Source organism: Chrysemys picta, chromosome 4 (genome assembly GCF_011386835.1).
Source record: "Chrysemys picta bellii isolate R12L10 chromosome 4, ASM1138683v2, whole genome shotgun sequence".
Lineage (NCBI taxonomy): Eukaryota > Metazoa > Chordata > Testudines > Emydidae > Chrysemys > Chrysemys picta.
Window position 1 is genome coordinate 8,945,735 of NC_088794.1, and position 15,924 is coordinate 8,961,658.

The following is a 15,924-nucleotide window of genomic DNA, read 5'->3' on the forward strand; positions in this document are numbered from 1 at the left end:
GAAACATTCTTCCATCATCCTAGCTGCAGCTACACCAGAGATTAGGTTGGCATAACTCAGAAGTATAAACCAGGCAGCTATGTGTGTCATGTCCCTTTTAGTGCCTTAACGACTTAAGGGGAGATTTTCATAGGTGCAAATTGCAGTTAGGCACCTAACCTCCATGTCTTTGAAAATCTAGGTGACAGAGGATAAAAGCCTACTATTGTTTCCAGCTAACAGAGTTGCTCCTTCAGCTTAAATGGTACGAGCCTGCACTGTGGAGGTGAAGATCTTTGGGTTTCACTCTACACTGGAAAATCAAACCCTGTGAATCTATTTTAAAAAGACTTAAGATTAGAATGGATCAAAAAAATTATGTGGAAATGTTTAGTCAAAAATGAAATTTTTCACAAGAAAACGAAAAATTTCAATTTTCCTGCAGAAAATGTCAAAATATTTTTTTCATTTTAAATTGACAGTTTATTTAATTTCAGCATCAAAATGGTATTTTATTTGAGATTTTGGAAACTGAAAAATTTTAATTTGGGGATCTTCTGATGTTTCCCCTCCCTTTTACTTTCACAGGAAGAGGAAAGTTTTACGAGTGAGAGGCCGTGTGTGGAGAAGGAATCCACATTTTTTCTTTTTTTACTTTTTCCAGCTTGGAAAATAACTAAAAAGCATGAGAAAGGTTTTTGTGTGTGTGGGGGGGGGACTTTTCACACTTTTTTTTAACTGAAAAGGAGTGAAAAAAAAATAAACAAGAGAGAAAATCATGAGATTTTACAAAATAACAATGCTGGGGTTCTTTTTATTCAATGCTTATTTTGACTATCCCAGGTTCTCTGGAGGAAGAACTCCCCATTCTATAAATCAAATGAGTCCCTGACAGTGAATCTTCAACCCACCAATAATACATATAATACTTTACGTTACCTTCTGTCTGACTCTGCGACCCATCTGGGCACTTCAGAGCCTGCTGACATTCCGGACAGTGTGTCCCTCCTTCCAGGCATTTGCCGTCGCATTCTGCGCATTTCATTTTTATGGCTTATCCTAGAAAGCCAACCAAAGAGCTGTATCAGCAGGGATTCATGAGACAATCCCCAAAAGATCATGAGATATTTTTTTAAAAGCCTCATGATTTTTAAAGCCAAATATATCAGGGTCTTTTTTCCTCTGCCTCCTGGTTTTGGAGCCTTTTGAGGATCATGGTTTGTAGCTTTTCCCCCCAGCGATCAGTAATAGAATCTGGCTTTGTTTTTAAACGAAAGCTGAGAGTCTCACAGAACTACCTGACTCCAGGAGCTGAGGATTTTTAAAAAGCACCAAATATCACAAAACAATAAAATTATGAGAGCAGCCAACATTGTATCAGTGACAAACCTAAAAACCAGTTGTGCCTCCCCATTACTTTTCAGGTAAGAGAAGTAAAATGATATAGGTAGTTGTTTTTTTTTAACATTGTAATTAATTGTGAATCTCTGATTTCATTGGCCTTAATTCTCTTCAACAATTGATCCCAGCTTTTCATTTTAAGATTTGAATTTCAAGGCATAAGCTATCCAGGAAGAAGCTGTTCATGTGAAGATCCCTGGAAGTGACAGAGCTGTGTCAAAAGTTTCATATGTGAAAACAAACCTAACAAATTCAGCTCAGCTTGCATGATTAAGGACACAAAATGAAGAAGTAAAACCAAAAATGCATTCTCATTCTCCCTTTTCTTTCATCCTTCTACCAGCACAACAGCTTTAGCAAAAATGATATTTGTCAAATATAATCAGCAGCATTAAGACAAATGGAATTGGGTGACATTGATAAATCCCTTGCAGTAGACAAGCAAATAATAATTTCCACTAAACACAAAACTGTTCTCCTCATGAAAAGGACAGTGGAAGATGGGCTGTAAGGTGGGATCATCAGCTGGTAATATTTTACTTTCTTTTTCATGCAGTTAATACTCTTAATGATTATGCACAATGGACATAGGCCCTGGCCTGGCAAACACATATCCACAATTTTCAAGATCAACATTGCATTTAATTTGCCGATGTTATTAACCCCTAGCAGATGGGAACAGAGATGTTATTCTCCCCTCCTGTTCCTTTATCTTTTTGGTCTCCTGCCTTGCTTTTTCTTTTTTTAAACCTTTACTGGTTCGCTCTCTTTTCTATGTGGTTTTATACCTAACACTGATTGGATCACTGAGTAGGAGGAGTAAACTTATAGTCAGCTGAAGGAAATCATGTCATTTCATGTGCCACCCCACTATCAGTGTCTGTGCAGCACCTAGCACCTTGAGGCCCCATCCTTGGTTGGCCCACTGGCAGTTCTGATTAGTATTCCCAGTGAGTCTATCTGTGACACAGAACAGGTGTTGCTGACATATAATGTATCTGTATATGTTTATCATTAGGTCTGGCAGAATTTTTTGTATATAATTCTGGTGGATAATACTAATGTTTATTTTTAAGCATTTTTCTATTTTTATTTATTTAAGTTTTCACTGAAAATGTATGTACAAAATGATGTGTTTTAAGCAACTTTTAAAGATTTGTATCTATTTAAATGTTCACATTTGTGGGAAATGATGAGGGGTCAGGCAATAATTATTTAATGATGCAGATGTTATTATTCAAAAAGTGAAAGCTTTGTCACCATTAAAACACAAATCGTCAGTCTCACATATCAAAATATGCCCGGTAAATAGCCTTACATCAAACTCCTGGGCCCCAGTCCACTGCTCTGCCCTCATTTTGCACTGGTGTTAAGGTGAAGGGTGGGGGGGTTCGACCAAAATTGCACATAACACATCATAGCAATGTGATATTAGTACCGCTATTAGACCTGATTCTGCTCTCAGGAACCTCAAGATAAATCCTGAGTCATCCACTGACTGCAGGTGGATTGGGGCCAGATTCTGGTCCCAGCTCCCCAGGAGTCAGTCTGGACTCAGCCACTGACTGCCATGGGGTCGGGGCAAATTGTGATCTCAGTGACACCAGTATTATAAATCTAGGGGACTCTGGAGAAGTTAATGTCATTATCCCAGTTTTAAAAGGATGGAAAGAAGGAGGCACATCTATGTTAAAGGCATATATCGGAAGTTATACCACAATGTGCCATAATTCCTGTGAATCAGAATTTAGAAAAGAACTTTCTATAAATAATCATTCCTCCATTTTAGTCAACAATGCAATTTAAACCAAGAGCAGGAAATGTCATTCTAATTTCAGCATAATACGGCTCATGCAGAAGAAGGATCCGTCTATTTGTCCTTAATTTAAGGGTTTGTTATGAATTTCAGAAACAGAGGAAAATCCTACCGTCTGTACTCAGGCATAAGTCCCATCGCAAACCAACTAAGTCATGCAGGATTTAGCAGTTTAAAAAATCTTAACACTCATTTACCCTACCTTGTATCAGATTCCCTGGCCGTAAAGGTGCCTGGGTGTGCATGTTATCTTCATAGGAAATGCATCTGTTTCATGTCTGTCTATATATGCTGTATTTGTATTGCCTTCCCAAAACATGTGATTTCTTTGTTCTCTTTCTGTTTCTTGTAAGTCTTACGGAAATAACAATTATTTTGAAAGTGAAAGTAATTCAGTAACATTTGTAGTCTGCAACAGGCCAATATGCAGGTTTTCAGTTACTTCTGCCTTCAAGATGAAACTGTAGCTCCAGCTGCTGAAGTCAGGGAGGTTACAGTGTAACCAATACATCTGGAAACCCTAAGAAACAGGGGTTGTCAGTGTCACCAACCATTCAAAAAAAGTGTCCTTTCGATCTGTTACTTTCCAGCCTTAGCAAGCAGGGTGGAATTGCATCTCACTTCCTGACTACATTTGGGCAAACTGTTTGCACCGAAAGATTTTTCCACTGAAAAAAGGCAGATTCAGGCCCATTGAAAATTTTGCAAATGGGCGTTGAATTGTTTCAGTTGGTAAAGAAAAAAGAAAGTGATTTGTTTCAATATGTTCAAAATGAAATGTTGCAACTTTTTTTATATGAAGCAGCTTTTTGTTATACAACTTAATTACATTTTATTTTTAAAAAAAGATAATGTTTTTAAAAACTCAAAGCTGAAATTAAACATTTTGTTTTAGGTCAAACAAAGTTTCATTCAATGCAAAAGGAATTATTTATTTTACTTTTTGGTTTACTGAAAATGGTGTTGTTTTTTTTATTTCAAGTTGACGTGAATTTGTGTGTTGGGTACGGCCAGCAAACCAAACATGAAATATTCACCCAGCTCTACTCCACCCTTTCTTACCAGGAGGTGTTACTGAGCTTTCTGTTACTTTCCTACCAGTTTCTTCCTAGACTGTCTCTTCCCATTCTGTATGTGTGAAACTGATTTTTCCTTCCTAAGTGGAGCACTTTGCATTTGTCCTTGTTAAACTTCATCCTGTTTACCTCAGACCATTTCTCCAATTTGACCAGATCATTTTGAATTATGACCCTATCCTCCAAAGCAGTTGCAATCCCTAAACTAAATCAATGTACAGTGGTAAAGCAACTCTTTCCCCATGTCAGCCTCAGCATTTCTCCTTCTGGCAGCAGGGAGGTAACTGGAGTAAATCAGTCCTACTCCAGAGGTTTCTAATTCTTAACTTTGGTATATTTATGATGTTTACAAGGCAAAGCCTCAGGGTAGGCCTATGAAATTTTTTCACACCCCTGAGCAAGAAAGTTTCAGCACAGTAAAGTGGAGACAAGGCCTTAGTACACTGGCTTCTAGTCACCAACCCCTCCCCGTCCCTCCTTTGCAGACACTTTTTCTCTCTACTTCCCCAAACCTTGCTGCAGTCACCTCTCATCCCTCTCCCTCCCTCTCTCATTGGAAGGGGGTGGGGAGGCTTAACTGTCACCAGGGCCCCTTAATTGGACTCAGGTGTCTCTGATTAGCCTGAGGTAATCTCTTTTCAGTTCATAGGGAAAAGGGCCTTCACCATTCTAGAACTGACAGACCTCCCTTCACCAACTCTAGCTGCCAGCTCTGAATTTGTCACCTATCTGCACCTCCTCCGGCCACAGCACTATGCGGTTGGGCTATGTGAGAAACAGTTTATCCTCCCAGCATTGCCGGGCCAGATTCCTGCCCTGTGTAGCACTTTGTAGTGGAAAGGTTGTAGCAACAGGAGCTATCTTGTTACTCTTGCTTTTTTTTTTTTTTTCTTTGTTTTGGTGCATCCACTTAAGGTGAGCATGGGCCATAACAAGGGTAAACCTCTGTCCGAGCAGATAATATTAGGGGGTTTCCATGGCCCATTTTACCACAAGGCACTACTTCTCCACTACAGTGTACCTTTGTTCTCTGAGTAGGTGTTTTCTACTGAGGTACAAGTCAGGGTGTTCTTCCTGAGCGAGACACCGATCTCGATGGCCATGGCGGTGCCGAGAGCGTCGAGACGATTCCCGTGGGCTGCGGTGCCGCACGGTGCCGGTCCGGAGATGATCTATCTCTACGCGGTGCCGGCGATCGGTGCCGGGACCGCGACCGGTGCCGATGACCTCGTCGGTGCCGGGAGTCGGATCTGGACCTCGACGAGGACCTGGAGTATGCCCGGTGCCGGGAGCGGCCTCTCGACGTCGAGCGTCGACCGTAGCGGTGCCGAGAACTACGTCTCGACGTTGATCGGTGCCGACGATCATAGCGGTGCCGAGACGTAGAGCGGTGCCGCAAAGAAGATCTTGGCCGCGAGTACGACCGGTGCCGAGGTGATATTCGGTGCCGGGACTGCGAGCGGCGTGGGGACCTGCTTCGGGACCTGGATCGGTGCCGAGGTTCCAGCCCTTGCGATGGAGGGCGCATCAAGGCAGGTTTCCCCCTCGACTGGACCGGGCGAGTCAACGGTGCCGTCGGTGCCGGTGGTTGGGGCGGTGCCGGCTCCGTGAGAGCTATTAAGTCTCTCGCCGCCATGAAGGTCTCTGGAGTCGACGGGAGGCACTGTATCACCGCCGGCCTCGGTGGAGACGCTATCTGCACCGGACTCAACGGCCTCGGCGCCGGAGTCGACGGTGCTGGAGGCACCTGTTTCCGGTGCTCCACCGGCGGACGCGGCTCTACCCCCGGCACTGGGGGAGCCGGCGTCTTCGGCACGGAGGTCCCCGTCTTATGGGCTTTTTTATGCCCCGGGGATAATGACCGGCGCCGAGGCACTTGCTGTGCTTGCGGTGCCGACGAGGTCCGGTGCCGGGGAGGCTTGTCCGACGCCACTCGCGTGGTCGGCATGGCCGGTGCCGCCGGGGCACTGCGCACCGAGGCGCTAGGTGCCGGGGCCTGGCTTGTAGATGGAGCGTCCGGACTAAGTGCCGCCTCCATCAGGAGTTGCCGGAGCCGAAAGTCCCGCTCCTTCTTGGTCCTTGGTCTGAAGGCCTTACAGATCTTGCACTTATCTGTTTGATGGGACTCTCCCAGGCACTTCAGACAGGAGTCGTGCGGGTCGCTCGTGGGCATAGGCTTAGCGCAGGAGGCGCACTGCTTGAAGCCGGGAGCGTTGGGCATGAGCCCGGCCCCGCGGCCGGGGGAGAAAGGGGGAGACGACCCCCTTAATCCCCTGAACTACTATAACAACTAGAACAACTTTTAAAAACTATTTAACTATTTAACTATAAACACTAGAACTATAACTATAACTATAACTGCGAATAACTAACTAAGCTAGGGAGAGTGGAGAACAGCTAAGCAGCGCTCCACAGTTCCAACGACCGTCAGGGGCGGTAAGAAGGAACTGAGGGGGCGCCGGGTCGGCTGGGGTATATATTCAGCGCCATGAAGGTGCCACTCTAGGGGGCTCCACAGCCGACCCGCCGGTGTTGCTAGGGTAGAAAATCTTCCGACGATCGTGCACGCGGCGCGCACACACCTAATGGAATGGATATGAGCAAGCACTCGAAGAAGAACCTTAATTTCAGCATTTCCTAACTTTTGCTGCTGGACTTTATAATTTTAATGTTCTTTTAATATAGTTTTTTTATATTGTTGATTAATACATACATAACATATTAAGAACCATTAAGCACAAATATTGTAACAGTGATATAGCCTAAACTGACCTATACCAAAATTCTGTACACTTATGTTAAGTATCCCTAAGATCTTGCATTAGCTGAAGTAACCTTGGCTTGAGTAGATAGAAAAACTGTCAGTATCCAGACAGATGATTACATCTTCATGACCGTAGGAAAGGAGTTATACACAAACCTAGGAGGTGCTTTCAAGTCACTTAGTACTTGGAATACACATGCTCAAAACAAAAATAATGGTGCATCATGACCTGAAAGACATGGGTTCGGTACAAAAGATAAAGGGGTAAACCTGGTATCAAAATCAAACAAGGTAGAAAGCTGATTAATTAGATCCAGTTTCGAATGACCTATGCGGTGCCTTTTACTGGTAAAAAAGTAGGGTACAAAAGAATGGCTTTAGGGGTGTAACTCTGGGGAGGACACCTGCATGAGATTAATGAACATCGCTGCATGGGACTGATCTTCAGAAACTGGTATCATATAGAACATTTTCCCTGTACCACATTGATAAACCAGTCTGACATGGATTATTTGGTCTCAGGCGTATATTTCATAACACAGTAACAAGCCAAAGTATGGTCAAGCAATTGACTATACAATTTATCAACAATGCAATAAAAAAAACAGATCGAGCTTCTTGAACCTCCCATTGTAAGGCATTTTCCAGACCTCAAATAATTCTTACAATCTTGTATTCCTTTTCTTATTGGTGTTTCAACCCCCTCAGGAAGGGGGCCACACCATCAAGTACAAATACCTGTCCCCATCCTCTCTCAATTCACTGGGTTTTGTAACCCATGCCCCTTGACAAGCCAATGCTACTTAGGTAATGGTGAATGACTCACTCAGTCCTTCTGTCATACAACAGTTCCACTGGCCTTGATTCACAGAATCAGGGTAACAAAACTTTATTCTTCCTGCCCCAATAACAGAGAAACTGGGGATCCCACACCAGCCAAAGTAACCACTTTGAGTTGCTGTGGTTTCATGCCAGGCGAGTGGGTGTGCCTATGCAAACAAGATCAACCCCTGGAGTTCTTTTCCACCCTCGCCATAATTCACCACCAGATGTCAGGGTAGAGCTCATCCTGACTCTGCTTACAGAGAGTTTTGCAGCCCTGATTCCCTTCAGTACCAGCTCCTACATCCAGCCACCACTCCCCGCCTAACAGGAACAGCCTTTGCTCTCTGCTTGCTCTAGGGAGGAGGACTGGATGCTGAGTTTACAGCACAGTAATCTGGTCTGTGAGCATCCAATCCCATCTGGAGCCTGTCTATATATCTGGCATCTTCTTCCCTTCCCACCAGTCTCTACTGGGATTATCAAGTTAAAATATTCTTACCTGCTGCTCCCATAATCCAGCCTCTGGCTGCCCCAGTTGGAACCCCTCTGCCAGGGCCACCGCTTGGGCGCAGTTCTCTGGGCCACGTTCCCAGACCCAGTTCTGCATTTCCTCTGGCAGGATGGTCAGGAACTGCTCCAGGATCAGCAGCTCCAGGATCTGCTCCTTGGTGCGGCTCTGCGGCTCCAGCCAGCGATGGCAGAGCTCCTGGAGGCGGCTGTAAGCCTCCCGGGGCCCCTCGGCCTCCTGGTAGCGGAATTGCCTGAAGCATCGACGCCGCATCTCCAGGCGGGTGTCCTCCCCTTGCAGGATGGCAGCTTTCACCTTCCCATAGTCTCTGCAGTCTCTAGCCTCCAGGCTGCTGTAGGCCTGTCGGGCTTTTCCGCTGAGTGCCGGCACAAGTCGCGTTACCCACTCTCCTCTCGGCCACTGGCAGGCATTAGCCACATGCTCAAAGTTGGCCAGATAGGCCTCAATATCGTCCCCTGGTGCCAGCTCAGGCAGCTGTAGCGTCACCGGGGCCGGCACAACTTCAGGAGGGGTCCATAGGGCCTGCAGCACCTCCTGCCACTGGACTTCCCAGCGCTGGGGCGGCTCATCCTGCCTCTGAAGCCTGGACTGTTGCGGAGCCGCCCATCTCAGTAATTCCCCGATGGTCCCAGAACAGACAACAAAGGGAAGGTTCTCTCCTTGCTCCACTCCCTGCCCTGGCTCGGGGCCTGGTGGATCTTGTTCCTCCCTTTTTACTGGGGGCTGCACCCCCTGCTCTAAAGGCACCTGTAACTGGAGTCCCAAATCTGCACTTGCACGTAGTTCTGTGGCCATGGTCTGTCTCAGGAGCGGCTGCACTCTCAGATGCCAATCTCAATAAACATGCATGGGACCTGTCGGGAGCATCCAGCCTCCTCCTGCACAGCCTGCAGCAAAAGATCCATATGAAACACTACATGAAAAGTACGTTATTTAGGTTGCAACGCCAACCACTTGAATGTTAAGAAATTCCAAGATCTGCCCACTCAACATTAACTCTGCCCACTCGTGCATCCATCTGGTGTCCCGAGTGTGTCCTGTGGAAAAAAATAGTATGTAACTATCTAATTAAATGAATGCAGATGAATAAAGCAGGTAACTGTGAATCTGTCATTTCCTAACTTATGAGTGCTGCTTGACTTTGCTACCTAAATAATGTTCTTTTAACGGAGATTTTTGTATGGAATTTCCAAATATTTTTATTTTAATACAGACATTCCAGTACAGTACCAGCTGCTGTTGGGTCATCGCGAGCCCAGCCTTATAATGTTTGTGTTCAGCTATTATTTCGGCAAACTGCTGACGTTTTCCTGAGGAACAAAATCAAGGGAAGGGAAATGGCCATTTTTAGCAGTTTATACCTCAGCCAGACCTGAACGGAATTTCATGGGACAAAGATGAGGCGCTTCTCCCGCCTGCTGCAGAGAGCAGGGGAATGGGAGCGTCTCAAAGAAAAAGTGGCAAGAATTATTTTGTAAGGGAAAGTGTTTGGTGACCTAACTAGAAGGGCCACTACTAGAGCCCCCCACAGTAAATGTAGTGAGGGCAAGACCCACGACTTGTACCCCCAGCTCACTGCCCCCCTCAGCACAGACAGGTCCCTCCCTGACCCCCTTGCCCATGCCCCCGCCCCCTGCCTCCAATCAGCACAGACAGGTCCCTCCCCTCCCCCCAGAGGGAGCTGCAAAGAGAAAAGCCCCCACCTGGGGGATATGTCCTGAATGGGCATGTCCCCCTGAGCATCGGGGTGACGAAGGAGTCCCTATGGAGCAGGGCAGGGGGCATCAGCCCTTCTCCCTTATGGCTCCTGCAGTGGGGACATACCTGGGGCTGGGGGCTCCTGTTCTTCCGATCCAGCGCCTCCGTCTGCCCTGTTCTCTCTGGGTATCCAGCAACTGCTGAATCCCCCTCCCCCGTGCCCGGGCTTCCCCTATGCTGGGGCGCTGGGACACTGGGAGGGGGTGTCCCTGAGTGGGGGAGCCCTAGCCGATGCTGAGGGGCTGGTCCTACCTAGGAAGTGACAACGATCCTGGAGAAGGGTTAATCCCACCTCTGCAAAACCAGGACTGGCTGGGCTCGCTGTCAGTCCGGACGAATCCCTCCCCTGCCTTGACGGCCAGCCCCTAATTGGGATTGGATCATGTGGGACTATTGAATTTCCAGCACTCCCAGCTCAGTTTTCAAGCCTCCCTCCCCTCCCCTCCCCTCCCCCCCCGCAACAGCTGCAGCCTCGTGTGAGGAAGCCTGACAGACCATCCCCTCACACAGATACTGTAATACAGTGGTGAACATACTATAAGAACCGCCCTGGAATAGAAATAGACTAGACTAGAATGGCCCATCACTGTAATGCCACAGTACCAGTCAGGCAGGGAGACATTTAACCTCAAATCCACATGGTCTGGGCTAATTGGGGGATGCTGCACTGCACAGACACATAGTGACTGAGATTATTGTGCCAGCAGGCGCTGCACAGACATTCAGGGAGAGACAGTCCCTGTGTTGAAGTGTTTGTAAACTAAATAGACTAGAGAGGCAAAGGGTGGGAGAAAGAACATATTGCTCCCATTTTACAGATGTGTGGATTCTAAAGCCAGGAGTGATCACTGGATTATCTAATCTGACCTGCCTAATCTAAACCACGTAATGGAGATCTCAGGCACAGAGATTGAGTGACTTGTCTAAAAAGAAGAGGCAATTGGGCAGAGGCAGAGTGACTTGGTGGGTAACGGTGCTAGACAAAGATCCAGGAATCCTGGCTTCTGTTTCTAGCTCTGTAACCGAGTTCCTCATTTCCTCTCTCTGTGCCTCTGTTTCCCTTCCCATTCTTTTTCTATCGGGTCTGTTTAATGTGTATGCTCTTCAGGAAAGGGATATTCTCTCACAGGATGTCTGTACAGCACCTGGCACAACGAGGTGCTGATCTCAGTCACTGTGTTTTTTTTGAACATAAGGAACATAAGAATGGCCATACTGGGTCAGACCAAAGGTCCATCTAGCCCAATGTCCTGTCTTCTGACAGTGATCAATTCCAGGTGCCACAGAGGGAATGAACAGAACAGGTCATCATCAAGTGATCCATCCCTTGTTACCCATTCCCAGCTTCTGGCAAACAGAGGCTACAGACAATATCCCCACCCGTCCTGGCTAATAGCCATCGATGGACCTGTCCTCCATGAATGTATCTAGTTCTTTTTTGAACCCAGTTACAGTCTTGGCCTTCACAACATCCTCTGGCGAAGCGTTCCATGGGTTCAGGTGCATTGTGTAAAGAAATACTTCCTCTTGCTGCCTATTAATTTCATTTGCTGATCCCTAGTTCTTGTGTTATGAGAAGGAGTAAATAAGACTTCCTTATTTACTTTCTCCACACCAGTCATGATTTTATAGACCTTTATCATATCCCCTCCATAGTTGTCTCTTTTCCAAGCTGAAAAATCCCAGTTTTATTAATCTCTCCTCATACGACAGCTGTTCCATGCCCCTAATCATTTTTGTTGCCCTTTTCTGAACCTTTTCCAAGTCAAATATGTCTTTTTTGAGATGGGGCGACCACATCTGCACACAATATTCAAGATGGGGGTGTATTTATATAGAGGCAATATGATATTTTCAGTCTTATTATCTATCCCTTTCTTCAGGGCCGGCTCTAGCGTTTTTGCCGCCCCAAGCAGGGGGGAAAAAAAAAAGCCACGATTACGATCGGCAGCAACTCTAGCGCCACTTCATTCTACAGCGGCAATTCGGCGGGAGGTCCTTCACTCCGAGAGGAAGTGACGGCCCCGCCGCCGAATTGCCGCCGAACTGCCAGACGTGCCGCCCCCCTCTTCATTGGCTGCCCCAGGCACCTGCTTGCTATGCTGGTGCCTGGAGCCAGCCCTGCCTTTCTTGATGATTCCCAACATTCTGTTCGCTTTTTTGACTGCGGCTGCACATTGAGTGGATGTTTTCAGAGAACTATCCACAATGACTCCAGATCTCTTTCTTGAGTGGTGACTGCTAATTTAGATCCCATCATTTTATATGTATAGCTGGGATTATGTTTTCCAATGTGCAGTACTTTGCATTTATCAACATTGAATTTCATCTACCATTTTGTTGCCCAGTCACCCAGTTTTGTGAGATCCCTTTGTAACTCTTTGCAGTCTGCTTTGGCCTTAACTATCTTGAGTAGCTTTGTATCATCTACAAATTTTGCCACCTCACTGTTTACCCCTTTATCCAGATCTTTTATGAATATGTTGAATATTACTGGTCCCAGTACAGACCCCTGAGGGACACCACTGGTTACCTCTCTCCATTCTGAAAACTGACCATTGTTTCCTATTAACCAGTTACCGATCCATGAGAGGACCTTCCCTCTTATTCCAAGGTAGTTTAACGTGACATGAATTTTAACCCTATTCTCCAAAGCACTTCCAACCCTTTCCAGCTTGGTATTGTCCTCAAACTTTATAAGTGTACTTTCTGTGCCATCATCTAAATCATTGATGAAGACATTGAAAAGAACCAGACCCAGAACTGATCCCTGCGGGACCCCACTCATTATGCCCTTCCAGCATGACTGTGAACCACTGATAACTACTCTCTGGGAATGGTTATCCAACCAGTTATGCACCCACCTTATAATAACTCCATCTAGGCTGTATTTACCTAGTTTGTTTATGATGTTGTCCTCTTACTACTTTACAGACATTAATACATTTATATCTTCACAAATCCTCCGTGAGTGTAAGGAATCATTTTTTCCCCTACTTTACACCAAAATGAAAGCCAAAATTGTTAACAGTGCCAGAAATGTTGGGTGCCCAATTGGAGATGCCTAGGGCCAGATTTTTCAGAGCAATGAGCATTTTTATAGCACTTTATATATTCAAGCCCAGCTCCCATTGACCTTAGTTGCAGCTGTGAGTACTCAGCACTTCTGTAAATCAGACCCAGCTCTCTAAAGCTGAGCACTCGGAAAATGAAGAACATACACTAACTAGTGGCTACCTATGACAAGTTGAATGTAAGTGACTTGCCAGGTCAGCATTCAGCTTCTTTAACCACAAGACCTTCATCTTCCACCTTGTTCACTACATGTCTTCTGACACCCTGGTAGGCCAGTCTGTACTCCACTCTAGTTGCACATCCTGCTGGGGATATTAATTGGTGGATCCTCCGTGGAGATGTTGCTGGTGTGGAGGTTGCCTCTCTGCACAGTTAGCATAGCCTAACCAAGACAAAAGGGATCATTTTAATCTTTTAGAACTTTATAAGGGAAAAACATTAAAATTGTACCAGGAGCATAAATACTATAGAACATTACCAAAGACTTGCTACTTATAATAATATACTATAGGTTACCAACTCATTGACCTTTGTGAGCTTGTACACACTGTGCAGTTAGTACCAAATGCATTGTTATGAACAAGAGTTGACTCTCCTATATTGTGTCACTTCAGAGAAGAATCAACTTTTCCTCTCCTTGGCTGTAAGTCCAGCTCCACTCTTGCTGTCCCGTTCTTTCCTTCTCTTCAGTCTGAAGTGCTCCGTAGAGTTGATGTTCCTCTGGCTGTACCTCTTTGCACTAAGTTTATCCAAAAGCAGTGTTTTTTCACCTAATGGGCCTCACTTGTCCATTAGGCACCTTTGAACTGTATTCCATCAACAGACGTTCACACCGCCATTCTCTCTGCTCGTGTAATGTAAGTGCTTTGTGGGTGGGCTTCTTGTTTACCCTTTTCAGGATCTCTTTGCATCTAACCCAGATCAATCCCCCTTTTCCTCAGTGGCAGTTCCTTCCAGTTTTTCCCTTTATCCTCTCTTTCTGAGTAAGTCTGTAGGTTTTCTTTCCCTCCACTTCCTTTCTCTCATAGTGCCTGCTCATCTATCTTGCTTTGGCCTGGCCCTGAATTCCAAGATGACTGAAGAGATTCTGCTCTTCAACTCCGTGCCTTGGACAAGGTGACGCTAACCAACTCCTTTGCACTAACCACACAGGGTGGGGTTCCCACACGGCCTGCGGCGCTGGAACAACAAGGAACAAATTCCAGAGATTGGGACAGAGAATAACGGGGAGGAACAAATTGATGGCTGCAAATAAATTGGCCCATAATTTTGCCAACCCAGAAAGTTAACAAATGATGAATATCAGAGCAGCTTAAAAATGAGATGATTTTTAAATACATTTTTTTAATTCTGTTGTTTTAATCTTTATCACTTATCTTTTCCCCCCCCCCCAACCTCTAGGGCTGGAAACATACTATTATTTTCCCCAAACATAAAAGCTGAGATTCTCCCATAAATACATGGCCCCAAGTGCTGGGGCTTTAAGGGAAAAAATAGTTGAGTATCACAAAGCTCGTAGTAAAAATTACCAGACCTGGCAACACTGGGGGTGAATGAGTTGTTTGATGCAAATAAATTGGCCCATTGGGATTACTGGACTGGCTCAGCACCGTGGTCCGTCTAGCCCCGTCTCTTATCGCTGACGATGCCCAGCACTTGATACTGCAGAAAAAGGTGCAAGAAACCCCACACTTCACAGATTTGTAAATTTTAAGGCCAACAGGGCCTGTTGTGCCCATCCAGTCCAGTCTCCTGCCTAACCCAGGCCAGAGAATCTCACCCAGCAATTCCTGCCTCTGACCCAGAGCTGGAGCGGAGCTTTGAGAGAGAGACGCCCCATCTCCACTGACAGACTCCCAGTGATGTTTACTTTTCAGAGTAGCAGCCGTGTTAGTCTGTATCCGCAAAAAGAACAGGAGTACTAACAAATTTGTTAGTCTCTAAGGTGCCACAAGTACTCCTGTTCTTTTAGGGATGTTTAGGTTTTCAAAAAAGTGTGACCCCCCCACACCTGTTCAGTGCAGCACACTGGCCCCCTCTAGTGGTAACTGGCCCACACAGCGGCTGATGAACCTGCTCCAGACTTGGTTAACAGGGAGGCTTTTTAGCTCAGGTTGGAGAGGATTGTGCAGGGGTGGCCAACCTGTGGCTCTGGAGCCACATGTGGCTCTTCAGAAGCTAATATGCGGCTCCTTGTATAGGTACCGACTCCGGGGCTGGAGCTACAGGCACCAACTTTCCAATGTGCAGAGGGGTGCTCACTGCTCAACCCCTGCCCCCACTCCACCCCTTCCTTCCCCCTCCCCTGAGCCTGCTGTGCCCTCGCTCTTGCCCCCCCCCCTCCGAACCTTCTGCATGCCACGAAACAGCTGATCGGGAGGTGCAGGAGGGAGGGGGAGGAACTGATTGGCGGGGCTGCCGGTGAGTGGGAGGCTCCTTCTCAGGCTCAGACTGGCCACCCCTGGGTTTGTGCTTTAAGAAGCAGTGGTTACATGCAAACAGAAAAACTGGTAATTTAGAAAAATAAAAAAAAGGAATGAGGAAAGTTTTATGCTGTAGCCAAACCGAACAGCCTCTATCAATCCCTCCTTTTGCATTTATACCCCTCTATACCTTTATAGCTGTGGTAAATGGGGGGGCACCCTTTTATGGACACCCAGCCTGTCAGTTAGCTATAAAAATCCTTCTTAGTAGCTGTTCT

At 46.1% G+C, this 15,924-nt stretch overlaps 2 protein-coding genes across 4 annotated transcripts in view; both read right to left on the reverse strand.

Annotated features, from left to right (window-relative positions):
* Positions 1–3,831, reverse strand: part of LOC101946831 (E3 ubiquitin-protein ligase rnf213-alpha-like) — a 151,932-nt gene extending 148,101 nt beyond the window's left edge. The window contains exons 1-2 of one of the 2 annotated variants that reach the window (XM_065594210.1): positions 3,399–3,826; positions 919–1,038 (exon numbers count right to left, since the gene is read on the reverse strand). In XM_065594210.1, coding sequence (XP_065450282.1) covers positions 919–1,024 — 106 coding nt within the window. In that variant the 5' untranslated portion in view covers positions 1,025–1,038; positions 3,399–3,826. Of the gene's footprint in view, positions 1–918; positions 1,039–3,398 lie in introns of both variants that reach the window. The other variant, XM_065594211.1, reaches the window with a different exon arrangement.
* A 4,366-nt stretch (positions 3,832–8,197) lies between these two features.
* LOC135983332 (uncharacterized) lies at positions 8,198–10,466 on the reverse strand. Of its 2 annotated transcripts, none has more exons than XM_065594435.1 (2): positions 10,215–10,466; positions 8,198–9,277 (listed from the first exon to the last, which is right to left on the reverse strand). In XM_065594435.1, exon 2 carries the CDS (start codon positions 9,183–9,185, stop codon positions 8,346–8,348), a length of 840 nt encoding a protein of 279 aa, XP_065450507.1. In that variant the 5' UTR covers positions 9,186–9,277; positions 10,215–10,466; the 3' UTR covers positions 8,198–8,345. The 2 variants fall into 2 exon arrangements, with proteins under 2 accessions (XP_065450507.1, XP_065450506.1); XM_065594434.1 differs by having other exon boundaries at positions 8,199–9,427; positions 10,215–10,457.
* Positions 10,467–15,924: the final 5,458 nt, after the last annotated feature.

Coding starts and splice junctions, on each gene's coding strand:
- LOC135983332 (XM_065594435.1), bottom strand. CDS start 9,185: ATGGCCACAGAACTACGTGCAAGTGCAGATTTGGGACTCCAGTTACAG.